General features: G+C 40.8%; 1 protein-coding gene across 2 annotated transcripts in view; it reads right to left on the bottom strand.

Moving 5' to 3' along the window:
* The window catches only part of ITGAE (integrin subunit alpha E), a 57,137-nt gene that overhangs the window by 26,163 nt on the left and 4,343 nt on the right, over positions 1 to 26,631 (bottom strand). The window contains exons 1-15 of one of the 2 annotated variants that reach the window (XM_072138409.1): positions 26,499 to 26,584; positions 17,551 to 17,672; positions 16,649 to 16,719; positions 14,218 to 14,344; positions 12,463 to 12,549; positions 7,316 to 7,417; positions 6,175 to 6,290; positions 5,446 to 5,600; positions 4,487 to 4,640; positions 3,717 to 3,864; positions 3,206 to 3,273; positions 2,878 to 3,019; positions 1,684 to 1,823; positions 603 to 743; positions 283 to 498 (exon numbers count right to left, since the gene is read on the bottom strand). In XM_072138409.1, the coding sequence (XP_071994510.1) occupies positions 283 to 498; positions 603 to 743; positions 1,684 to 1,823; positions 2,878 to 3,019; positions 3,206 to 3,273; positions 3,717 to 3,864; positions 4,487 to 4,640; positions 5,446 to 5,600; positions 6,175 to 6,290; positions 7,316 to 7,417; positions 12,463 to 12,549; positions 14,218 to 14,344; positions 16,649 to 16,719; positions 17,551 to 17,672; positions 26,499 to 26,557 (1,848 nt within the window). In that variant the 5' untranslated portion in view covers positions 26,558 to 26,584. Of the gene's footprint in view, positions 1 to 282; positions 499 to 602; positions 744 to 1,683; positions 1,824 to 2,877; positions 3,020 to 3,205; positions 3,274 to 3,716; positions 3,865 to 4,486; positions 4,641 to 5,445; positions 5,601 to 6,174; positions 6,291 to 7,315; positions 7,418 to 12,462; positions 12,550 to 14,217; positions 14,345 to 16,648; positions 16,720 to 17,550; positions 17,673 to 26,498; positions 26,585 to 26,631 lie in introns of those variants that run through there. The other variant, XM_072138407.1, reaches the window with a different exon arrangement.

The raw sequence follows: 26,631 nt of genomic DNA, 5'->3' as shown, positions 1-26,631 counted from the left end.
AGGGTGCATAGACGTTTCCACACCTGAAGGGAGTCTGTGCATTCTTCCACATTGTACCTCTAAAATACTGGGATTCCATGAGCAAGAAGAGGTTAGTAGAGTTCATTGGACTACTTTTATATCCTACACCAGACTATCTGGAGAACGTCCAAAAAACATGAATCCTTGTAATGTCAGACTGCTGCTTGTTTATTGTATTTGGCTGTACATAAAATAAATTGGAGGGATCCCATGTTGTTTTTTTCATTTATTTATTAAAAAATAATAATAAATTTACTATACCTGAGAGGGTGTTTCGCGGATTCCATCTTCAATACTGTTATAAATGTAAACACTACCAAATGATTTTGGATCATCAAAATGTCCCTCAAGAGGGGCTCCAATGGCAATATCTTGAAATCCATCGTGATTAATGTCCCCAATCCGAGCTATCGAATAGCCAAACCTTGCAAATGAATAGTAAGATTGTTCCAGTTTTAAAACAAGTGTGAAAGTCCCCTGTACAGACATAAAATTACAAAGAAATAGAACATAAGCGTGTGTATTGCATTTCCTTTTATATTATATAAGGATATCATACATGATACAAAAGTAAATTTTACCTCATCAGTAAGCCTATAAAGATAGACCCGTCCTTCTTCTCCTTTGATATGATAAAATGGTGCCCCAACCAGAAGGAAATCTGTACTTCCATCTTTATTGATGTCTATAGTGCAAAGCTGATGACCAAAGTAGGATCCAAGCTGTGAGTAACATTGAAAAAGAAAATTTAATAAGATAATTAAATTAAATTCAAAAGATAATTAAATTTTTGGCTTTTGTAGTAGGTTAGAATTACAGTAAATATCCACTTTTTAATGGGCAGACAGGGAGTCCTTGCATCATATTTCTGTATGATGCAAGAACTCAAGTCCTGTGCACTGTGTTTAGTCCATGAGATCGGACCAGTATACAATATACATCACCATAACTTGACTGGGTGGGATCACAAATTTTGAGGTGGACTTTTAATAGCCCCATGTACTTTAAGGTCAGATAATTCCCCTTTAAAAATGTAAAATAACCTAATTTGGGACATATATAGTATATCAGTGGTGGCGAACCTATGGCACGGGTGCCAGAGGTGGCGCTTAGAGCCCTTTCTGTGGGCACTCAGGCCTTCACCCCAACATAGAATTTGCCAGCTGGGACTCAAGGCTTACTCCTGTGATCCATTACAGCCCAGGACGCACAATGCTCAGTGCTATTTTAAAGCAACATACTTGGCTGCCAGGACTACAGGAGGAGCGAGAAGGTGTGGATAAAGATGGATTGTCATTGGAGCTCCTGCTCTGGGGACCCTGATTCTTCCTCTTCAGGGGTCCCTAGAGGGAAGCTACAATCCTCCATCATCTTTCTGACCCCAATACGATTAAAACCTGTGATGCAGCAGGATCCAATAAATTACTGCTTAAATCGTCATGCTGGCACTTTGCGACATACAAGTAGATTTTGGTTGTAGCTTGGGCACTCTGTCTCCAAAAGGTTCGCCATCACTGTAGTATATAATTATATATGAGACAAAAAATATAAGCAGGGATTAGGGTAGGTTAATTTAATCTATTGTGCTTCCCTGAATGCATGGTTTTATGGGTTCATAGACAAGACCTAAACGGATCAAGGAGGTAGTCAACCACTACTTACCTGTTCCCCTGTCAAGGTTTGCCAGAGGTGATAGCTTTTAATATCTTCTTCAAAGACAAGGACTTTCCCAACATTGGAATGTCTTGGTGCTCCAGCTATATACAGTGAGTGTCTCCTCTTAGCGCTACTCACACTATATCCTGTTTACAGTTTCATAAATGAAAAATTAAAATACCAAGATTTTTTCTTTATTTCCAAATTTGACCAAAAAATATAAAGTATCAACACAAATCATTCAAAGGCTGTCTATCTATCAGGTTCCCTTCACTGTTATATCATTATTTAAAGGGCATCTACCACCAGGATGAAGGACTGTATGCAAATGAGCCTGGGGGCTCCAGGCTTCGTAGCTGTTAATGGAGCCTAGAGCCCATCAGGCTCGTTTGCATAAGTCCTTCATCCTGGTGGTAGATGTCCTTTAATGCTACATAATTTTACCAAAAGGGAAACCTGACAGTCAATGGTGGAAACCATGCTGAATTTTGATCTTTCATTGTAGATGACTACTCCATGATACAAGCTTTAGGTTATCTTTTTTGTGAATTTTATTTTTAAAAAAATTTGACACATCAATTCTAAGTCACTAGGATCTCTTAATGAACGATATGTCAAAGCTCCTTATAAAGTGATGATGCCTGTGTGAACGGAGCCTAAGGCAACAAATTATTATTATTATTTTATTTTTATTCAGTAAACAAGTAAATATTATCAATATTATTCAATGGGTTTTATGTACAATTTTCTTAAAAATAATGTCAAGTAAAAAAAAAGAGACTCAGCTGATGTGGGAATTAAGAGGACAGCTAGCTTCACAATTCTTATTAACATGAACATGCCCACTCATGAGGCCAGCAATGGAAGGAGATATCTGAAAATGTGAACATGATACTTGACCAAATATAATCCATAGACACTGGTTCATTTGAGACTCCTACCATACTGTAGGTAAGCCAAGGGCCACACCAGTAGTTTCAAGACCCTGATAATCAGGAATTAATTTATTTAGGAATACTGAAAAAACCTTCGGTGGCCATTATTGGGTCGGCAAAAAACCCCACTAACACCGGTACAGCTCTGGCTCCCATTTGCACTGGTCTTCAATCCCATAATTCTCCCTTCCCAGCAGTTTTTATTAGGTACCAAAGACTGGAAGTATCTGAAAACCCCTTAAAGAAAGTTTATTTGATTACTTACCCAAGTAGCTGTAGCCTACTGTATTTGAAAATGCAGCTGACTCATTGAGAAATCTGACTTTATGTGGTTCAGAATCTGTGAAATACACCATTAGACCCCCCGACCAATCGAAGGCACCAACCGTTCCAAGAACTAAAGTATGCTGCATAGAAAACCAAAGTTAGTTATTTCATATCATAAATACTCTTTTACAGTAAGATAAATTAATCTATCATTCTGATTCTTGATAAGGTAACCCGTCTTCGGGATTCAATTGACAAAAGTTTTGAAGAACTAAATTATTTTTGCATATTTTCAGGATTTTACTGAGAAGGTTATAGTGTCTCACCTTATCCTTTAAATGAGATGAAAATCCAATTTCGGCCAAGTCAAACTCCAATGAATCCCCTTTAGTACCTGCAGAGAAAAATATATTATACTATGACACAAATTATAAGAGGATAGTAAGGATATGTTCACATAATGAGTTGGAAAAATGTGTTTCCATAGAAGAATTTTGGATTTGTTGCAGAAGGTTGTGTAGCAGATCCACACTATGATAACCCTCAATGTAAGTGCATGAAGCCAATCCTGGTCTTTTCTCCACCGAATATTGAGAGCAGCCCATCCATTCTGAAATCCATGGAAAGTCCAACACACATTAACCAGGCCAGAGAGCATTGTGAACCGCATTGAAAAATCCACATCTGATATCCCCAGTGCATTACAATGGTCATCTTCTCTGGAGAACTGTTACCCTCCTCTAATACCCATGAATATTGTCTTATCTGTGTGGTCCCCAAGCTTCACATTGTCAATAAAATGAATAATATAGTAATTTTACACTTTTTTAAATTCACCTTCAATTCCAGCCATCTTCTGCTGCAGGGAAGAGATTAGCCCTTCCAGTTTGGAGTAGTCTTCTACTCTTATGACATGATCTTTTTCCTCGGTGGCAATAAGTTTCAGTTCACTGTAGGCGTTAGTCTTGTTGAACACTCCTCCAACCTTCAGAGAATAACAGTGAGTTACAGCTCAGTATTTTGTTCTTTAGACCAAATATATTCAGAATTTTCAAATTTTTTAAAATTAATGACCCTAGGGAATGGGGTCATGTTGGAGCCTTGACCTGGCCACTACAACACAGAATTGAGTTGTTCTTTTAGCTCCATTCTCTGTATTGCCTTTTGCATCATAGGACCCCTGGAGTTCTATGCTTGGTACACATAAGGTTTGGGATGGGGGGGGGGGGGACAAGCAACTTTGCATTGACCAGTGATTATAGATGCAATGCTATAGGTACTGAGTGTTGCCTTTTGAAAAAGGAATACCTAGCTTGTAGAAGATAAGGTCAATTAGGGACAGTAGTTGGTAATAGTTTAGCGGTAAATTAAATAAAAATTTAATTCATCCACTTTTGCCAATATATACAATAACAGAAGTATTACCTTACCACATTCCATCTGTGTAACATTGTGATTGTGAGTACCAATAGAGAAGACCTACTGGTATGTAACATCTAGTTATATCCTAATCAGCTTCATACTATAAACCCACTGCCGTTTGCAAATTTAGCTCAACTTCTCCTGGCTAACAATGACTAACAGTGCAAAGAACAATATAAACTAACCCCGATGATAAATCGCTCAATGGTTTTCATCTTTGGAGAATTTATGACCGTTGTAATGTTCACTGGATCCATGAATATATCTCCATCTGTCAAGACCAAGATTATTTTGTTGGCATTCTCTTTAGATCCATGGCTTTCATTGAAAATATTGTTTCTGTAAAATAGGAATGAATTGTTGATATACATGTATTGCCTAATATCCTAATAATTGCATAATATACATGTACGGAAATTCTATGCATTGGAGGACTCTTTTTGTAGGAGAGCAAATTCACAAATACTGTTCCACCAAAGTAAGTTTTGGTAGAGTTGACCATAAATTTGACAATCATATTTATCTTTATGTTTAGTTTATACGGTATACTATGAAAAAACTACATTTACAGAAGTTGTGAGTAGACAAGATGGGCAGTTTCGGATTCTATTGCACTATAATTTTGGGGCCCAACAAGCTTTTTTGGTTGAGCTTGTGCTTCCAACTTTACCTTAACCCTGACTATAGGCAGATTTTCACTGGGCCTATCAATTTTTTTTTTGTCGAACATTCTCTATGGACAGTAGTACACATGTCTTATGGAGCAATAGTGAGTCCTCACCACATCTCTAAAACCAGACTTATTCTGAAACTTCCAGTTTAGTTAGAGCATTTTTCGCAGCTAGAAATACCCTTTTTACCATTGCTCCCCCGGACTTACTGTACCTTCTATTGCCACTAGTTATTAACTTTTTTACACCCTTTTTATTATTGTTACCGAGGAGTTTTATATTGACAAGTAGATGAGTATCTTAAATTGCAAGTAAGAAAAAGTATCATTAGGGGGCAAGTGCATAGCAAGCCACAAGTTTAAATCTAAAACTGACCCTGCTCCTAAATAACACGGCATAGCATAACACACATGATACATCTCCCTCATACTCATCAGATAATACTTATCACATGAAGTAAGACTGTTACTTACAGAACATGGAGAAGAGCAGATGCTGTTTTTGTCACATTTCCAACTTGCTGAATGTTTTTAACCTTTTCCAGAATATAGAGGCTGTCTTGGTGACTGTCCTGGAGGTCAAATTCTGTTTGTATTATATCTCCGTATTGTACAACAGCAAATTCACACTGACCAAAAAAAAGGAAAAAAATTGATAAATAAGATGTATAGATATAAAGGGGAGGAGTTACTAACAGTGGTTGCTCAGAAAGTTGCATAAAGAGACTGCAAAGAGAAAAGCAACTAGATGGCAGCGGCGTAACTACAGGGCATACAGCCATAGCAGTTGCTACAGGGCCCAAAGTGTCAGGGGGCCCTGCACCTGACCAGTGACACTAAAGAATGCAGCATGTCTATCATTATATACAAAGTATGCTGCACATTGTACATAATAATATGTATATAATAGAGCACATCTTTCATAGTGAACAGCTGAGCCGGAAGCTCAAATAAGAGGAGGGGACAGCAGAATGGCAGGACTAGAAATCTTTCAGTTCTACTTCCTGCAGATGTTGGGGAAGTGGAGCCACATGCAGAAGCCTGTAATGGGGCCCAGCCCCACCTAGTGGAGCCCATGCTAGAAGTTACAGTTACACAGTGTACAGACATTTCATAAGTACAAGTTTGTTGTTGGTTTTCATTTATGCATTTATTTTGCTTTACTTTTTATTTCCCTTCGAGGAGACATTTGGAGTTACGAACCTCAAAGCATTTTTCCCATATTTTTGTGATTAAGTTATATATAAAATCCTTTGCTTGCTTGAACTCCTCTTTTTTGATGCTTCCGGATCCATCTAGTACAATTGCAATCTCCGTTCCTGTCAACATTTAAAACATTGATTATACACTTGATACGATATCATAAAGATTCTCCTTTTTTTATACATGCCGTTACTCTTGTTGAAAGCACATTTACAAAGAACAGAGCAGTCTGCACTAAATGCAGTTGCCTGTGTAGTATGTTGAGGGCGCCAGATTCAGAATTTGTGGCACCCCTTCTTCATGAATCTGGCCCCCCCTACACAGCCCCGACAGAGTGCACCACTTTTTTTTTGCTGCACATTTAACATGGGTTGTGCGACACAATTCTGTCAGACATTGCATGATTAATCTGGCGGACGGTCCGACCGAGCACCAGAACGCCCCCTGATTGGTGTTGCATGGTGCCTGGTGCAGCTGCACCACAAAATGGTTGCGTGCGACACTTCTTACCTGTGCAAGCAGTTTGCACCCAAAAAAATGTGCAAAGTCCCCCAGAAAACTGGTGCAAAGCCCTTAGTAAATGTGCCCCAATATTTTTTTAAATGCTTGGATATTGGACCACATTTACTAGGGGCTGTGTGTCAGTTTTCTGTCAGACTTTGCACATTCTTTTCAGTGCAAACTGGAACAGGTATTTAAGAAGTGTCTGAGACACATTTCTGGCGCACACAACACTTTGTGGCGCTGCTTCACTACTTTTAATGCGACGCAGATTTCTGCACTGAAAGGGGCGTTCCGGTGCTCTGTTATACCGTGCACCACATGCATTATGCAAAGTTTTTCAGAATTGTGTTACAAGCCCTATGTTAAAGGTGCACCAAAATAAAAGTTGCAGGGGGCACCAGATTCATGACGTGTGCCAGAAATCCTGAGTCTGGCGCCCCCTGCACACTACATAGGCAAACTGCAGATAGTACACACTGCACTGTTGTTAGTAAATGTGCCACATTTTGCTACTCGACTATTTTCTAGGACCAAAATATTGTTTTCATTTTTGGGCTGTTTTCTGATTAATATGGATATAAAATGTGTTATGAATCACAATCAATGAAACAAACAAGTAATTAAGCTAAATACCTACCTCCTTCTTCATCAGCGTCATTGGCATTGTTATTATTTTTATTATGGTTTGTGTTTTGTTCATTGCCTTTCGTTAATTTCAGTAAGTCAGTAAAGTAAACACCTAAAAGTAAGTGGAAATGTTAGTGGAAATGTAGTCACAATGGCCCAGACCTATTATTCTGACTGCTCAAGTTTTCTGTCCTACTTTACACTAGAAAGAAGGTATCTAGTAGGGAACTGGCCAGAGCCCTTCGTTGTATCCAGCTGTGCCGGGGGGGGGGGGGCACGTGCACCGGCGTATGATAAATACCCCCTTTTGATTTAATACCATGAAAGGAGCATGGAAAGGGGGCGTGATTTGTGGAGAAAGGGGTGTGCTCCATAGATTATGCAAATGTATCAGAATTTTGACACATTTTTCTAGCATAAACTACAGTAGGCTCAATTTTAGACTAGACAGCATTAAATTATGGATGTCATTTTAACTGATACATGAATGTAGTAATGAAATACAAGACACTTCACTTTCTTTTGTTCCAATTGTTAACTTTAAATATTTAAATTTTGGACATTTTGGCTTGTGGTTCTAAATGGCTTGTGAGCATAAGTGGAGTTGAAACAAGCAGACTTTTGTGTGTGCTAAGAGGGAATCTGTGGTTTGGATGATTGTGGACTGAGTATATAAGTAATAGCAAGGTACTTTTCTTAGTGTCACAATTTAAATAGCTTTTTTTTTCCTTTCTTTGCCTTGTCTACTTATTGGGAGGAGGGATTAGTGTTCTCACCTAATAAATTAAGGGGAAGCAACTCAGTTTTGAGCTTGCTCATTTTGCTTGTTCTTCTAAGTGGCATGTAAGCATAAGTGGAGATGAAACAAGCGGAGTTTGAAAAAGAGAAGTCCACAAAACTGTAAGTAATCTACATTTTATATCTCTTGATTTATATACTCATCACAGTTTTGTAACTAGGAAATGGCTAGCAAGATTGGTGATATGCTCCGGTGCACACACCAGTGTCGCATGTATACACTGCTGGAGCAGGAGTTCCAGGGTGAATACCGCTGCAACTGATGTGCCCATATTTTTCTACTGGAAGCTTGTGTTAGAGATCTGGATGAAGATATTGCACGTCTGTGATCAATCGACAATCTTGAGAGGAGTATGCTACTCACTGAGAAAGCAATAAGCGGGGTAGAAGTGGAGGGTGGAGAGGAAAGCCAGCAGGGCCAGGTGGGTAGCTGGTTTACTGTAAATAGAAGGGGTAGAAAGGAGTACAAGAAAAGGAAGGCCAATTCCGATTCTGAACATCCGAGCAAAATTGCTAAATTGTGCAATGATGTAAGGACGTCAATGTCAGAAATGGCAGCCCTAGCGGATCCTGCTGGGGCAGCAGACCAGCTAGTAGTAGGGTCGATGGGAGTGTAGGTAAGCCAAGGCAGCTAGTGGTTATAGGGGACTCTATAATCAGGAAGACAGAATCATTTGTCGCCAAGACCACCTCAACCGAATGGTTTGCTGTCTCCCTGCTGCAAGGGTTCGGCATGTGGTGGAAAGGGTGGATAAATTACTGGGAGGGGCTGGGGATGACCCAGCTGTCGTGGTCCATTTTGGTACCAATGACAGAATATATGGTAGGTGGAGGAGCCTGAGGAATAATTTTAAAGAATTAGGTTCAAAGCTTAAGGGAAGGACATCCAAGGTAGTATGGAATGATATGGAATTCTACCTGTGCCATGCGCTACACAGAGCAGACAGTGGGAGCTCAGGGAGTTAAATGCATGGCTCAGATCCTGGTGTAGAACAGAGGTTCCTAGAGCACCGGGCTGACTTTTCATTGGGGTACAAGTTATTTTCTGCAGATAACTTGCACCTAAATGGAAGGGGGGCTGCTGTGCTGGGGGAGAACATCCTAGCAGGGGTGCGCGGAGTATTTAAACTAGGATCGGGGGGAGGAGGAAAAGGAAAACGCTAAAAGGGTAGACAGGTCAGAGAGGGGGCATCCTAAGTTGGTGGGTGGTGAAGTGGGCGGTCTATGGGGGACTAGGGCAGTGGATAGGGAGATCCACAAGTTACAAAACAATAGTGAGAATATATATGTGCCGGTAAATCAGATGTGCAAAATTAAAGTGTATGTTCACAAATGCCAGAAGTATCACAGGCAAAATGGGCGAGCTTGAGGCTCTGATATTAGAGGAACAGTTAGATGTTGTTGGTGTAGCAGAGACATGGCTCGATGCATCGCCTGCTTGGGGTGTTGATATTCATGGTTTTACACTCTTTCAGAAAGACAGGGCAAATAGGAGGGGAGGTGGTGTATGTCTGTATGTCAGAAGAGACTTAAAAGCGATTGTGAATGAGTCAGTGGTCTCAGAGTGTGAGGAGGCTGAAACTTTGTGGGTTGAAATTCAAAACCAGGAGAGCTTTGAGAAAATTATTTTTGGTGTAGATTTATAGATCCCCTAACATCTCTGAGGAAATAGAGGGTCACCTATATAAACAGATGGAGCGGGCTGCACAGGAGGGACCCGTAGTGATAATGGGAGACTTTAACTTTCCAAATATAAATTGGGGTCAGGGCTCGTCTTCATCTGTGAAGGGGAGACATTTTATTAACTTTCTGCAGGATAATTTTATGGGGCAGATTGAAGAAGTTCCCACAAGAGGTGATGCATTTTTGGACCTTGTGACTTCTAACAATGCGGAGATTGTCTAAAATGCCAGTGTCCGGGAACTCCTTGGGAACAGCAATTATTTTCCTTTTAAACTGTAAAAAGCAAAAACAGGTGCGAAAATCGAAAACTTTTAATTTTACGAACGCTAATTTCCAGAAATTCAGGACTGGACTACAGGATATAGACTGGGATCAAATACTATCACATGATAATACTAATGTTAAATGGGAGAAATTCTAATCTATTCTGGGTTTTTATACTTCTATATCTATTCCAATAGGTAACCAGTATAGACGGGCTAGATTACACCCCACGTGGCTTACAGCTACAGTTAAAAGGACAATTAATGATAAAAAAAGGGCATTCAAAAAATATAAATCTGACGGGTCACCTGAAGCTTTCAATACTTACAAAAAACTTATCAAAATCTGCAAAAAGGAAATCAAATCAGCCAAAATACAAAATGAAAGACAGGTGGCTAAAGTTAGCAAAACAAATCCTACGAAATTTTTTAAAAATATCAATGCAAAAAACGATACGATAGAAGAAAGAACTTCTGACCTGGGTGGTGCCAGTGCGGGTCTTGTATTGTGTAATGTACTAGACTGGCTGAATGTAGACATGATCCAATCTAAGCTCAATAAAATCAATGTGTACAAAGCTCCTGGACCTGATGGGTTACACCCCAGAGTTCTTAAAGAACTCAGTTCTGTTATTGCTGTACCATTGTCTAAAATCTTCAGGGATTCCGTAATGTCTGGTGTGGTGCCAAGTGACTGGCGCAAGGCAAATGTGGTGCCAATATATAAAAAGGGCTCTGGAACTTCACCAGGCAATTACAGGCCTGTAAGCTTAACTTCCTTTGTGGGGAAAATACTGGAAGGGTTAGTAAAAGACTATCAAATAGTATAATAAGTGACAGCCAGCATGGGTTTACTAAGGATAGAAGTTGTCAAACTAACCTGATCTGCTTCTATGAAGAGGTAAGCAGGTGCCTGGATGGAGGAGCAGCTGTGGATATTGTGTTCTTGGACTTTGCAAAGGCATTTGACACTGTCCCTCATAGACGCCTGATGGGTAAAATTAGGGCTATTGGTTTGGCAGAAATCATCTGCAATTGGATTGCAAACTGGCTAAAGGATCGTATCCAGAGAGTTGTGGTCAATGATTCCTACTCGGAATGGTCACCAGTTATGAGTGGTGGACCCCAGGGTTCTGTGCTTGGCCCACTACTATTTAATATATTTATTAATGATATAGAGGTAGGAATTATTAGCACTGTGTCTATTTTTGCAGATGACACCAAACTGTGTAGTGTAATACAGTCTATGGAGGATGTTCATAGGCTGAAGGGTGACTTGGACAAACTGAATGTTTGGTCATCCACTTGGCAAATGAGGTTTAATGTGGATAAATGTAAGGTTATGCACCTGGGGGCCAATAATCCAAAGGCAAAATATGTACTTGGGGGAGTAAATCTGGGAGAGTCCCTTGTTGAGAAGGACCTGGGGGTTCTAGTAGATCATAAATTGAGTAACAGCATGCAATGTCAAGCAGCTGCCTCTAAAGCTAGTAGGATCTTGTCATGTATCAAAAGTGGTCTGGACTCTCGGGATAAGGATGTAATATTACCACTGTACAAGGCACTGGTTCGGCCTCACCTGGAATATGCTGTCCAGTTCTGGGAACCGGTCCATAAAAAGGATGCCATGGAGCTGCAGAGGGTTCAACGTAGAGCCACAAAAATGATAAGGGTTATGGAGGGTCTTAGTTATGAGGAAATATGAAAACAACTAGATTTATTTAGTCTGGAAAATAGACAACTACGAGGGGACATGATTAATTTATATAAATTTATGAATGGTCCATACAAAAATATTGTGGTAAGTTGTTTTAGATTAAATCAAATCAAAAGACGAGGGGGCACTGTCTCTGTCTGGAGAAAACAAGGTTTAATCACCAGAGGCGACAGGGCTTTTTTACTATCAGAACTGTCAATCTGTGGAATAGCCTGCCTCAGGCGCTGGTCACAGCAGAGACAGCAAAGAGCTTCAAAAAGTGTCTTTTTGCACCTAAATAACATTGACGGTTATGTTATATAGAATTGTTTCCCCTAAATCCCTTCCTCATCCAATCCCTACCCTTCCTTGGTTGAGCTTGATGGACAGGTGTCTTTTTTTCAACCGTATAAACTATTTAGTTTACTTTGCATAGTTTTTTTTAACTATAAACTATGTTTTCTTATACATTTTGTGGAACTAGTTAGGCAGATTCCTGCATTATTATTTCTAATAAAGTAACAGAGGTATAATGAAAGGGTGACAAACAGATGGAAAACATGAAAAAAATCTGCTGAAGTCCAAATGAAAATTTTAACAGTTCCATCCTGTTCACCTTTTTTTAATAGAAAAGTATAACAGAAATTATACAGTGATGTAAACTTGATAGATTTTTACAAGATTTTCTTAATATTGTTACCGGCCATCAGCATTCACCTTTGTCAAGTAATGATCCATCTATTGCATTGTAGTTGTTGTAATTGTTGTTGTTATTGTTCTTGTTCTTCTCCAGAAAGTTGAATACTGTATGAGATACAATGTGCTAGAATTAATCATATGTACAAGGTAACTAAATCTTTTTGTGACTCAATAAATGGCAGTCCATCCATTCTTGAAACAAAGCAATTTCTGATGCATCACCCTTTCAGTCCTGATTTGCCTGCAGCAGGTAAGGTGTGTGTGTGGTGGGGGGTAGGTGTGGCTCAGAGTTCAACCTTTGCTTCCACAGCAGTAATTGTCATTTTGCAGATTCTTAACTCACATAGAAAACCATTTCACACAGGCAACAATTCCAATACTGCTAACTCACTGCTGCACCTAGCATGAGGCCAGTTGAGGTAGTGGCCTCAGGCAGCACTGCAGAGCACTTGCAGGGGGGAAGGGGGCAGCAGTGTAAGTTTCTGAGGTCTTTTTTACAGGAAAGGAAAGCAATTTGACCCCTGGATGATCTGGAAGTGATGGTCATATGTCCACCGCTGTTCTTCCTCCTGTTATCTCTTTGACCACTGACTGGCCACGGAGATAACATCAATGCCCAAACCTCCAACCAAGGCCTAACCTACCATAACACTCCATACTGAAAGGACAGGAAGTTGGAAGGAGGTAAGTATATTTTTTCCAGACTATACAGTCTATAAAGAGGGTTCTGCTCTAAGCCCATGACATACATTATTACCTCTTACAGTATAGTGAATGTCTAAAAGGGGTAAAAGGCTGTGTATTTTGGACTTCACAAGCAACATTATTTTATAGTTATCTTGCCAAGGAAGAGGAGAAGTGCAATTTGACCTTTGCCCTGAGCACCATAAACTGCTAGATGTAGGCCTGGGCTAAATCACAACACTTTTGTTACGTTTGTTCCAGGCTATAGACTTGTAAGTAACAGGATAGGTGGATGTCTCCACATAATGCTTTCTCATTGCAGCAGAAGAAGAAACATGATAGATAGTAGTGAGCGGACTCATTAAAGGTCTCGAATTTGAAAAATCTGTTTGGGTTTAGGTTTTGTTAGCGAACCCGGACATGAACCCCACCAGGGGCCAGTGGCATTTAACTCTTAAATCAACAAAAACAAATCATGTATGCCCCCATTTTATTGCAAAAGACGTATCTTATATGTCCTTACAGGGTGGCACTTCTGGGGCTGAGGACATATGAGATACATCCTGGATTTTAGGAGCCATGACTTTGATCCCTGGCACTTAGAATCTAAATATATATATATATATATATATATATATATAAATTGTGTTTCTGGGTACCAGGGATCTAGAGATATTCATGTTTAAATTGACAATTTTTTAACCTCAGATTCTGGGTGCCAGGGATCCAAAGTTATAACCCTCTGAAGTTTGCCCCCGCCAATTTTTTAGCCAGCAAGCAGAAGGAAACAGCAGGAGAGGGGTGCACAGAGGAGCTTATCACAGCTCACAGATTAAGTAAATATTGACTTTATCTGTTGCTAAATTTGAGAAAGGAACCTCTTCTACTGCTATTGCTTGCAGTAGAAAACTCTGTACAGTCGGGCAGGAATAGGACCTGCTCTGGGTATTGTGGCTCAGGCAGTGCCCTTATACACAGGGCCATAGAAACCTCAGCTGTGTGTATGAGCCCATACAAATGAATTTTAAAAATACAACTCTTATATGCATTTAGCCTAAAAGTGATGTATAAAAACAAAACTATTCTTACCCTTCCCTGCAAGATCAGGATACATCTGTTCTTTGAAAGAACCATTTTCTTTGATAAGTAGTTTGCAAACTCCATTGAGTTCACCTGTTGTGGTTTTCTCTTTTCGTCCCTTGAACTGTTGGCAAGTCTGTAGAAAAGGGGATAGCTTATATTAGAGGTCACAGTGCATAGGATGCCAAGTCTGTGATGTTTATAGAGCAGACAGATGCACACGGCTGCACTAAATAACATACTTTTTAATGAATTGCAAACAAACCGGTAAAAAGATGAATATGTCCTAGTCACGGATCACTCATAGACTATAGTTCATGGTAGTCCTACACCTTTTTAAACACAGCGTGTGAAGGTGGCCTGAGGATTCCTACCAATATCCAAAAGAATGTTAAAAATGGAGGAAGAAAATCCCTTGAAACATAGCATCTGATAAAGAGTTTGTCCACTAGGTGTCAAAATATTGTTGAAAAAGATACAAGCATAATCTGAAGCATATGCTATTGTGTAGAGCAGTCGTGGCAAACCTTTTAGAGACCGAGTGCCCAAACTACAACCAAGACCCACTTATTTATCGCAAAGTGCCAACACAGAAATTTAATATGTGTTTTATACTCCCTTCTCGATCACAGCTTTCATTGATATCAGCACCCTGAGGACACCAATAAAGCAGAAAGTAGAAGAAATTTGGATGATCATTGTAGCTTCCCTCCAGGGTCCCATAAACGGGAAGAATTGTCAGGGCCGGAGCAGGAGCTACAATGATAATCCAGATCTGCCCCCCCCTTCCCCCTCCACTCCTCCAGTAGTCCCAGGTAGCGCTGCCACATTAAAATAGCTCTGTGCACAGCAAGTACTGGACGGTCTGAGACTGTAGGAAGATAACTGGAGTCCTCTGGTGATGGCCTGGGTGCCCACAGAAAGGGCTCCAAGTGCCACTTCTGGCACCCTTACCATAGGTTCGCCACCACTGGTGTAAAGGGTAGGGTCTGAGTCTGCGATCTCCAGCTCTTAATGATTTGACACCCACTTGCCCACACATTGCTGACTGTAGATTTGTATAGGAAATTATGACATTTGCTGAGTGTTGGCGGCAGATAGAAGAAACACACAAACTTACATTATTTCTAGTTTTGACTGTAGCTGCAGGGGTTTTTTATTGTATCAGGATGTGATCTAATCCCGGCATCGCTGGCGTATATATAACAGATGGCTCAGGTCTCTTGATGTGCGGGTGTCGGAGCCAGAGACAGGAGTAGAGGCAGGGCCGACCTCAGCATCAGGCATACCTGGGCAAGTGCCAGGGCCAAGAGCTGCTGAAGGGGCACACATGGCCCAGTCTCAGTCCCCAGCAGCCTATGTGTGGGCTTAATATAAAATAATCCATGAGGGGGCTCTTTGGGATGATAAACTAGGGAATTTGTTAGGGAACAGGGGACTATTTTAGTTTCTGAATATCTAATTCCACCATCTGAATTCATTGTAAAGGGGCTCAGTGAGACTCTGTCACCCAGCGGCCTATTGAAATTTGGAACTGGCCCGTTCAATGCTAAATGCACACAATATAAGGTGCACCTCTACTGTAGAGATGCGCCTTATCCTCCTCCTACATAACATTGAACGGTTGCAGGGTATAGCAATTATGCAGACACAGGGCAGGAATGCCCCATGCCAGCCCACTCCGCCGCCGATTGCACCCTCTTCAGACCACTCCACGCCCCATTAGTGTGGCTGTGAAGTAAAGGTGGAAATAATCTCAATTTGTGGTGTTGAAGAAGATTATTTCAGGCGTTTCACCAGAAAACTGTTGTACAGGTCCTGATAAGTAATCCCCATACACTATAGTTTAAGAGGAGGATACGAGTAATTTTTTTTTTCCCCAAATACAGCACCGATCAGGTCTATAGACTTTATCTGGCTCAGGGGGTCAATTGCTTATGGGTGATGGTTCCCTAAGAAAATGAGAACTGTGTCCTCTGATTCTCTATAGGAATGTAGTGGCTTGACTTTCATGCATAACCGATCCATATGTTTCTGTGGCCCTAACAAAAAAAAAGAGTTAAGTACAGGTACAGTGTCTCCATTCTTTTGGGGGTACAAAAGACCCTTTTTGTTCTGACAGGTGGGGTATCAGTGGTCATACTCTCGCCAAACAGCAAGTTATCATCTGAAGTTGTCAGAATCTATTTTTATGTTAATTTAAGATAATGATATAAGACTAAAACACCATCTTCTATCCTACTGTTGGATCTGGCTCTTGCCCACTCAATAGTCTCAGTCACTTTTAAATAGTCTCTGTTCAGATTGGCTCCTATGGTAACCCAAACTCCCTGAAAGTGGTTGTCCAGTTTTAGTAAATGAATGTTATTCTTTGTGCGATGAAAGGATACACAATATTCCAAACTGTTTATTGTCTTTTATTGGGCACTGAAGATCTTACCAAGAAACTGTCTTCATTCCTGGCCTGAGATACAATGGGATATTGAACAACTCTACGTACTTGTCCTTGTTCTAAAAATAATAAAAAAGCAATGAAAGTCACATGTCAGAAGAGTATATAGCTGATATTATATACCTACTATGATATTAGCCTGGACATTATTCATGCATAATAACCCAGCAAACACACTGGTATGATCAGTGATGTAACTAGAAGCTGATGGGCCCCAGTGCAAAGTCTGTGCCGGGCCCCCGACTATAATGTATGGTTTATAGTAATAGTCTTCTCATATAAAAAAGTGACACCATAAGGGCCTCCTAAACCTCTTGGGCCCATGTGCGACTGCACCCTCTGCACCCCCTCAAGTTACGCCCCTGGGTATGATTATGGAGTACAAAATATGGATAAAATTGTGTTTCCTGTAAATGTGTTTACTTCTATGGAACTGCCAGTGCAGTGACCTCATGCAGTCCCATAGAAGTTATGAGATCTAGTTATGGACTAAAATTAACTTACATGGAAAACTTATGTGGACATTTGATCTTTCCTGATCTATCATGTCCCTCTCCTGTGGGACAAACCCTTTAAGGTTGGACACATCAGTATATTCTGTTTTATGTGTAGAACAGGTCACAATGAATGGTGCATTATGTTAAAGGGATGGTGATTCTATGGTGTTATTCTTGAGTCACTTGTTCTTGTCTGACTTTACATGAAACTTTTGGCTGCTTGGGTGATAACTATGGTTGTATTGTGAGCGTAATGTGCAGAGACTAAAAGTCCCAATGTAACTCAATCATAACTGAGATCCTCCCCAACCAATACTTCAGTTCGTCTTGGTCATTTCATTAATATAACATTATTCAGCAAAAGTCATGAAACTTTTTGGAATGATTGAATACCTGTCGCGAGTTTAATGTTCTCCAGTTTACATTGCAGGTGTAGATTATCCTTTAGCTCACACTTATATAACCCGTCAGATGTTCTGCTCACAGGATCCTTTAGCGGTGAGAAAACATATATTCTGCGAGGCGAAAAAAACACATAATCATAAGGTGTGAACATTCAGAGCGATGATGATACACAATAACGAGCCGCGCACATTGCTGTAATATACAGTAGGTCGGTGTAAGATTGTGAAATCTGTCAGGGGTGCATTTGACTTTTTGGGAGCCCCAAGCAAAGTTACTGTATGCTTTAGAGCACCTTTAATACTAAACTAGGTGTGACCCAGTGTTACCCAGCACAACTCTCTTCTTCCATCCTTTTCCTCTGTTACTGTAGCAACCAGTCTGGATAAACTAGAATAACACTGCTGTATGGGACCCCCACTAGCAGTAGTGCTAGTGTCTAAGAGTCTAGATAGACGGCACAGGGACTTATTATACCACTTCAGTTTTGATGCAAATAAATGTAAAGAGTATTAGTAAAAATGCACATTTTTACCCTAAATTAGCATTTACCACTTCCTTACTGTGTACACACCACTTCTGCCTTACAGATCTGGCAGACACGCAAGCAACTCCTACAAGTATGTGATATTCCTAGTCTAGGCAAATGCAGAATAATCAAGTATTTATCCAATACTTAGATATAGGAAATTGCAAAGACCTTCTTTTATGTAAAGCGGCAGATAAATCTACACAGCAGCCACTCCAGCCACAAGATGATTTCTGGTCAAGGGAAATAATGCTCTATTCACAGGTTGGGGGATAACTCTCTAAACAGCGGGGGTCCCACCACTAGGAGCCCCACCAATCACAAGAACAAGGGTTCCTCCAAATGAATAGAGTGGGAGGTCACATGATCTGCAAATTATCTCCTATCTTGCTGTAACTTTACTACCCCTTGAAGCACCCAGGTTCTTGGTCATAACTGGTAGACTTCTTTTTTTTGTGACTAGGTAGCAATTAATGGTATTTTTGTACCTAAACTGCAAAAACTACTTTTACTCATTTGTTCCATTTATTCCATTTGCTCCATTAATCATGTCAAACAGATGTATTGCTGCAACTAAGACTGCATTCACACTGTCCTATCTTTCCTCGTGTTACGGCCCGTACCCAATGCATTTCTATAGAGAGCGGAGGGGACACCCCTCCTCCTCTCCGTGGCGCCGGACATATGCCTGCCCGGGCGCAGCTGTGCGGGCATACGTTCATGTGCATGCAGCCTTAGACAGTTTCATCAACTATAACTTGAAGTTTAGTTGCAATTTGCACTGAATAAACAGTCCAATCCATTGCTGGTGTAGGGTGCTAGAATTTGGGAAACCGACTACAAAGCAAGATTAAATACAAGCTAATATAACTAATACAAGACCGAAACTCTGACAAAAATTAAACAGGTGCAAGGCTTAACAACAAAGAAGATAAATCTCATTATCAAGGGGTGATGCTGCCTATCTATCTACAGAAAGTATCATTCATAACTATCTTTTCCGAAAGTCATGATGGTTATGATGATATGAGTCCACATCCTATCAGTCCAGGAAATACAACTGACATATGGTCCGTATTTCATGGATCAAACAAGACTGACTGTCTGAATAAGGATTCAGTACATTTACAGAAGTTGTACTAGGGCGCACATTCCTGTGTACTTGCTACAAACAGTAGATCCATTCATAAAAGGGAACCTGTCATCAGAAATTTGCCTAATAAACCACTACTAGTATATTGTCAGGCAGCGTAACACATTCAACTTTTTGTTTCTTTCATGGTCCAGTGTGGCGGCATCATCCAGAAAATCAACTTTGTAGTGAGTTGTAAATTAGTTGTATAAAGTCAAGGAGGCAGAGAGTGTATCACTAAAGTCAGGGAGTAGAGCTCTGAATGCCTCCTCCTCTGTGATTGACATCATGCATCGGACATCAGGATATCTGGTTAGTGATGTCTCTGGATGCAGGACCATCAATTATTTCAATTATTTGACTTTATATGCAATTTACATCTCACTTCAAAGTAGATTTTCTGGATGATGCCACCACACTGGGTCATGAAAGAAACACAGTTTCTTTGAGTTTATTAGGTCAATTTCTAATGACAGGTTCCCTTTAAAAGAGGTGAGATGGTTTAAATCCTCTAAAATATCAACTTATGCGCCTCAGAATCTCAACCATTTCTGTGACCCCAACCTGGACCCTAAGTACACATAGGAGCCATGGGGAGGCTACACCCCACTCATAGCAGCTAACGGTTGCAGGATGGTGCAAATAATATCTGCTTTATTCAGTACTGTGTAATATGACAGCAGTTACCAGCAAGTAATATATGTGGTACACTTATGTAATGCTTCATAAAATAACATTTGGTATCATAAAATACCAGTTTGTGATATTTCACCCATTAGCAACGTACAAGAAATCCCCGGCCTGATGGGGTTTTGGTTGTTCTCACACTTACATTTCATGTAACTTATAGAATAAATGTCTGTGCTCAGACATATCTATAGATCCTTCCATATGTAAAACATCAAGAATGAGAAAAGCCACCGCAACCACATTATGTCTCACAAAATGGGCAACCGTCAAGTATGATAAAGATCTCTTAAAAGAGGAAATGTCTCTTTATATAGGCAGTTTTCATAAAATAACATTTACGAAGCATTTTTTCTCTTTATTTTTTCCCTAATAAGTGGTTAATAGATTGACAATTGGGTGATACCAGTCTGACACTGTCTGACACTGTCCAATCACTGCTGGTGTGTAGGGTCTTTTGACATAAATATTTTGAGTTTCTAAGCTCGCGATTGGACAGTACTGTAATTGTACAACACCAATCTAAAGGATACATTTATGCTTTTAGTGTATTGCACACAAAACTCCCATTCAGGGCACAACTAAATAGGTTCCCACAGTGCACAAAGCTACAAGTATTTGGCTCTGTGCTACCTGTAGTGGCCAAAAGCTGTAACTGCAACCATTCACTCTATTAGGAACTAGCACTGCAGTTACAGCTTCCAGACCACTACACAGAGATGGAAGCCAACTGCTCCGTGTTTATGCCAAGCAGGGTAATTGACGACCCCCACCCATCCCGACCATTCAGATATTGATCGCCTGATTTGTCATAAGACAGAAAATACTCATACATTATTAGGTACATACTACCTAATAAAACAATGATTGAAATCTCTTATGCATTTACATTTACTTTATTTGTTATGAGAACGGGAATATTATTACTATCTCACTGCCTTAGGCCTCACAAACAGATGCTTGCCCGGGTCATGGAGGGGTAAACGCTCCTCGCCCCTCCACACTGCTTTCAAAGCCGAGTGGCCGGCACCATAACACAGCTAAATATAGGACATGTCCTATATTTTTTTTCTTGCTCGGTCATACAGTGTTTGCTCATTGCACCGTGACCCGTGCCATATACATGTATGGGGGTAGAGATGGATCATGTTCCCCCATATGTTCTTGTGCATGAGGCCTTAGTGCTAGTCTCCAACACAAAAAATGTGTGTCTTTAATGTGTTCTCCCTATACAGAGTGCAAGGGTGGTGTGTGTATTGACCGTGAAAGCCACACATGCCTGCAGCAATGCATGGACCACAGTACACTCTATAAACACCACCAGCCCCCCTTAATGTTTGGCCTAAAAGGACATCCTCATTGATAATAGGGCTATAGTCGTAACACATCCAACTGTACTGTAATATAGTCGGATTAGAGGTGTTGATGGTTGCCTTCAAATTTCAGAGTGTTAGGTAACATACTGAGAGGTTCCTCGTAACGGTGACACTGGAGGTACAGATCGAGAGAGGGAGTTGATTGGTGCCCATCATGGAGGCCACAATATGAGCACCAAGCATAACCAACTGCAGAGGATAGTTGCATGTAGAGCAGTTACTCTTGGGGGGGGCGCACATGTGGAGTATGGAATAAGGAGAACTCTCAAGAACAAAGGGAAACAGACAGTATATAATAATGGTGAGTATCAGAGGCGTAACTACAGTGGTAGCAGCCATAGCAGCCGCTATGGGGCCCAACCTGATAATACAGAATGGAGGATGTGCACCATTATATATATATGATGCTGCACATTGTACAGGATAATATGTATATAACATATATGTGATGTATATATGCTGTATATGTGTGTATATGCTCTATATGTGTGGGTACAAGAGTGTATAAATGTGTGTGAATGAGTGAAGAACTGCATGTTTATGTATATAGGTATATAAGAGTATATAAATGCATATATGTATGTGTATATATGTGAGGGTAATATGCATATTTGAAAGTGGAAAGGGGGGCCCCATTCAAAAGTCTGCTATGGGGCCCTGCTTCTACTAGTTACGCCCCTGGTGAGTATATAGTATATTTGTAATAATAGGCTTGTAATAGAAGGAGATGATATTATATATTTGGATCTCTAAGAGGGTGATAACTTATGTGTTCTTGCTTTCCTTTGAATATATGGAAAGAATGTAAAAAAGAAGAAAAAAAGTAGATGCTCCTCACATATTTTACTCCTTCACGTTTAAACAAAATGTTTCCTACATCTTCCCCATTGTGTTGGAGAAACTGCGGTGGCAGAGGTTCCCTACTACATATTCTATGGTAATGTCCAGTAATACAATCACTATGGCAAGAAGCATATAGAATACTGTACACCTTATATAGAACAGCCATAATGTTTTCCCCTGCTTTGGCCTTGCTTTTGATAGGAATGGATAAACTCCCTCAACCCTATAGAGTGGTAACCACACACACTCTTATGGCCACTAAGCTTGTCATAACTAGACACTGGAAAGAGGTAACCTGCCCCAACATAAAATACATACATCTCAAAGAAAACAGATACCACAAATTTAAAAAAGATTGGGACTTATGGATAGCGAGCCCTTACCACCAAGAGTAAATTTTGAGTTTTCTCAGGTCACTGTTGTTATGGTTACTGTTTTTGTGTTTACGACGGTTTACATGTTAACCTATGTCCAATATGCCTTTGAATGATATGCAATATAATATTCGATTGTATTATTAATGCCAGCTTTAACATACAGAACATATCTATGCAAACTAAACCTGTACCAAAGCAAAGAGAAATCAAGCAACAAGACTCAAGGTGATGGACTGTAAATAAAATGAAAACAACCTGCTTTGGCTAAGACAAGAATCCCAATGTACACATTTTTATGTTGGAATATTATATGTATGTTTATGAAAAAATAAATAAAAACAAGTTTAAGAAAAAGGAACCTAACTGAAGAGTAAAACTGTGCTGCCCAAAGAGTGAGTATTCGACAGAAGGAAAGTATTTGCATATTGCCACAGACTGATACAAGAAATTGAAAATAAAATATGTTATGAAAAGTTTGGTCTGCGACTATTTACTAAAATAAGGATAAGGGGAGTCCCCCGCGAATAATTGCTTGAAATGGTAGAAATGACAGTATGGAGATAAAACCTTCCACAGTATAGAGGTCTGTAAAAATAACCAATAGTCATAGTGACATTCTTATTTCATACCGCGCATGCGCACCCCACACAGACTGACCGTTCTGCATATGCAATTTTCTTTGCAGTTTGTGGCCTATGATGTGTGCTAGTCCATCACCTCTTTCGATCTGTACCCACAGCCGCATCACCATCTCCAGGTCTCAGTAGGCCCCTGGGAGACAGAGCCTCAGTGGGCACCCTTTGCAGTGAACTCAAGGGGCAACTTCAAAAATTCAGAAACTAACAGTTTCCTGCTCACTAAAATATTCCCTAGTTTATCATCCCAAACAGCCCTCTCATGGGTTATATTATATACAGCCCTCTCAAGGTTATTTTATATACAACCCCCTTTGGCTATTTTATATAAATCCCCCTCACCCACTATGGATTCATTAGATTCAGCCCCCCTCACTCCCATGTATTCCTTATGTACAGTCATATGAGGGCCCCCCAGCAGCCATGGGCCCTGGCACTTGACCAGTGCTGACACAAGCCCTGCTCATCGGGTATTGCCCTGTGACTATTAGGGTCCACCCAGCATGGGACGTAACACTGTGCAATCAGCAATGTTTTTAGACTTGACTGTCAGTACAGTCCCTAGACCATACATTGCTGCAGATATGCACAACGTCCTTTACCCACATATATACCGTGCTAGCGCTCCGTAAAGGGGCAATACATTGGTGACACATATATAACTGTACTGTATAATTGTAAGTAGTTCTATAAATACATGATATATTTTATGTTGTTTGCTATTAGGGAATTATTTTGTCTTTTGACAAAACAGGATTTATAGGATTGTCTATCCATAGGATAAGGGACAACAAGGTGATTGGTGGGGGTCTGATTGCTGAGACCCCCACTAATCACGAGAACGGGATTCATGCTCATCCTACTATTCCACCCATTAGTGAGAATAAGACCCCTGTTTACAGAATCACTGAAGGGGGGGGGCACATTCTAGTGAATGGTGGGGGCTTATTGGACCATAACCGATCATCTTGTTATATATAAGTTGCAACTTGCAACAACCCCCAAGTTCAAAATTACACTCAGCAACCTGGATGATTAGATGCCTTTAGTGTGACTCAAAAGAGAAAGCTAAAGACATAAACTCCATAGGAGCGCTACTCACCCCCGCTATATACATATTTACGTCCCCCATACGGCGGTGTGAATGTAGCCTAAGGAGAATTTCTTAATGAAGTATATTAGAAAAATGCTCACAACATCCCCCCACTCCCCCAAACACGCAATATAAAAAATCATCAGAAATTAAATTTATTCTTTAAGGATTTTGTGCGATATAGAACTGGAGATTCTACTACACAGAATCCCAAACCTAAAACAATTTAAAAGATTAGATTAGAATATGACATCAAAAGCATCTTTCTAGCTGCTACAGATCCCAAGATAGAGGCAGGAGTGCACATTCCATGAGGCAAGTTGAGCCTCTCGCCTCAGGCAGCAGCACTTTCAGCTAGTAGGAGAGCAGCATGAGGGGTGCTGTCACCAGCTACAAAGCAGAACCTGACACTTAAAAATAGTGTCTCTTCACACATTATATCCGCATGGTTTTGAAACACTGCATGCAAAATCCTTCTATCAAAAAAGCTTACCAGATATTTTAATACTGGGTGGGGCTGAGGGGGTGTCATCTATAGGGCAGCAGAATGTTTAGATTCAACCCTGGATAGAGGTGTCTGAAGTGACACTCCTCCTGAAGCTACTTAAACAATGTAAAACTACATCACCATTGTTAAGTTACTGTGGTAGCTACATAAGGTTATGTCATTAGGTTCCCATAAGGTCATAGCATACTTTGCCTCAGGGGCGTTGCTAGGGTGGAAAAAGATCCGGGGCACGGGCCCCAATGCATTTGTATCAGACTTTCAGTAATGCCCCCTCCTGTAAATAACCCCCTCACATGTGATTGTGCCAATAACAACTTTACTGAGGGGGCTACACAGCTACAGAAACACCGGAGAAATCCGGACTTACATCCAGTGACTGCAGGTGACATGTCCACTTCATTATTAGGGTGGTGGCACACGTGACGCTTTGAACCGGTTGTTAGTCCATTTTTAGTCAGGCGTTTTCAGTCCGTTAAAAAAACGCCTGCGTTTTTTAAACCGCATCTGTTTTTGTCCAGTTTTACCAATTATCTTATTTTAAAATGGACAAAAATGGATACGTTTTCTAAAAACGGGTTCAAAACGCCACATGTGCAACCACCCTTGGACTCGGCATCACCACGTCTCCTTTCTGTGGACTTCACCACACAGACATCTTATGTCCTTCATTATCCCAAAATCTTCGTTCTCCGAAGTTGGGTTCACATGTTGCAGTTACAACTGCATCGCAATCAGTTTTGAGGTGGTTTTAGGTGCAGTTTAGGTGCAGTGAAGAACATTTGTGGAACAGGTTTCCCCTTCAAACTCAAATTCACCAGTTCATGTCTTTCATTTGTTAAATTAACATAACTGCACCTAAAACCACCTCAAAGCTGATTGTGATGCAGTTGTAACTGCAACGTGTGACTGCACCCTGACAGTGTTGTCCTACTGCTGCTTCTAACACTCTCCCAAAATACTGTAAGGGTGATGTCACACGTGGCGTTTTGAACACGTTTTTGGCCGTTTTTAAGCAGTCTGTCAAAAATAGTACGTTTTTGACCAGTTTGAATTTAGATAATTGGTCAAACCTGTAAACAACTGATGTATTTTCAATAACGGACTGCTTAAAAATAGGCCAAAAACGCGTTCAAAATGCCACATGTGACATCACCCTAAGGCTGTGCTCACACGTGGCATTTAAACAAATACAAGACACCAGCCGCTCGGTATCCATCACATAATCATCACTGGAAACTCATGTGAGATCAAACCTAGGCCCTTTCTGCTGCCACGTGTGAACACACCCCAAGGAATGTCCCCACAGCCCCCCAGTAATGTCCTCACACAGCCCCCAGTATTGTCTCCCACACATCTCTTCCAGTAATGTCCCCCACTACCCCCCCCCCAAGTAAAGTCATCCACTCATCCCCCAATAATGTCACACACACATCTATCCAGTAATGTCACCCTTGTAATCTCCCTCAGTAATGTGCCCCAAACAGGCCCCCCTGTAATGATCCCCAGTAATATCCCTCCCACACAGCCCCCCTGTAATGTGCCCCACACAGATCCCCCTGTAATGTGCCCCACACACAGCCCCCCTGTAATGTGCCCCACACAGATCCCCCTGTAATGTGCCCCACACAGATCCCCCTGTAATGTGCCCCACACAGATCTCCCTGTAATGTGCCCCACACAGATCCCTCTGTAATGTGCCCCACACACAGATCCCCCTGTAATGTGCCCCATATAGATCTCCCTATGTTCTCCCTCTCACCTCACTCCTGCAGCTCCGTGCACTGCTTCCCCCTGCAGGTCATGTGATCGTGACATCATCACAGGTCCTACAGGGAAAGCAGTGAACACTAATCGTGAAGAGAGGGAGGAGGATGCCCGGGCAGCGGGGCTAA

The sequence above is a fragment of the Engystomops pustulosus genome, chromosome 2 (assembly GCF_040894005.1).
Source record: "Engystomops pustulosus chromosome 2, aEngPut4.maternal, whole genome shotgun sequence".
NCBI lineage: Eukaryota > Metazoa > Chordata > Amphibia > Anura > Leptodactylidae > Engystomops > Engystomops pustulosus.
The sequence above is the reverse complement of the archived record's forward strand: the minus strand, read 5'-3'. Positions and strand labels throughout refer to the sequence as shown.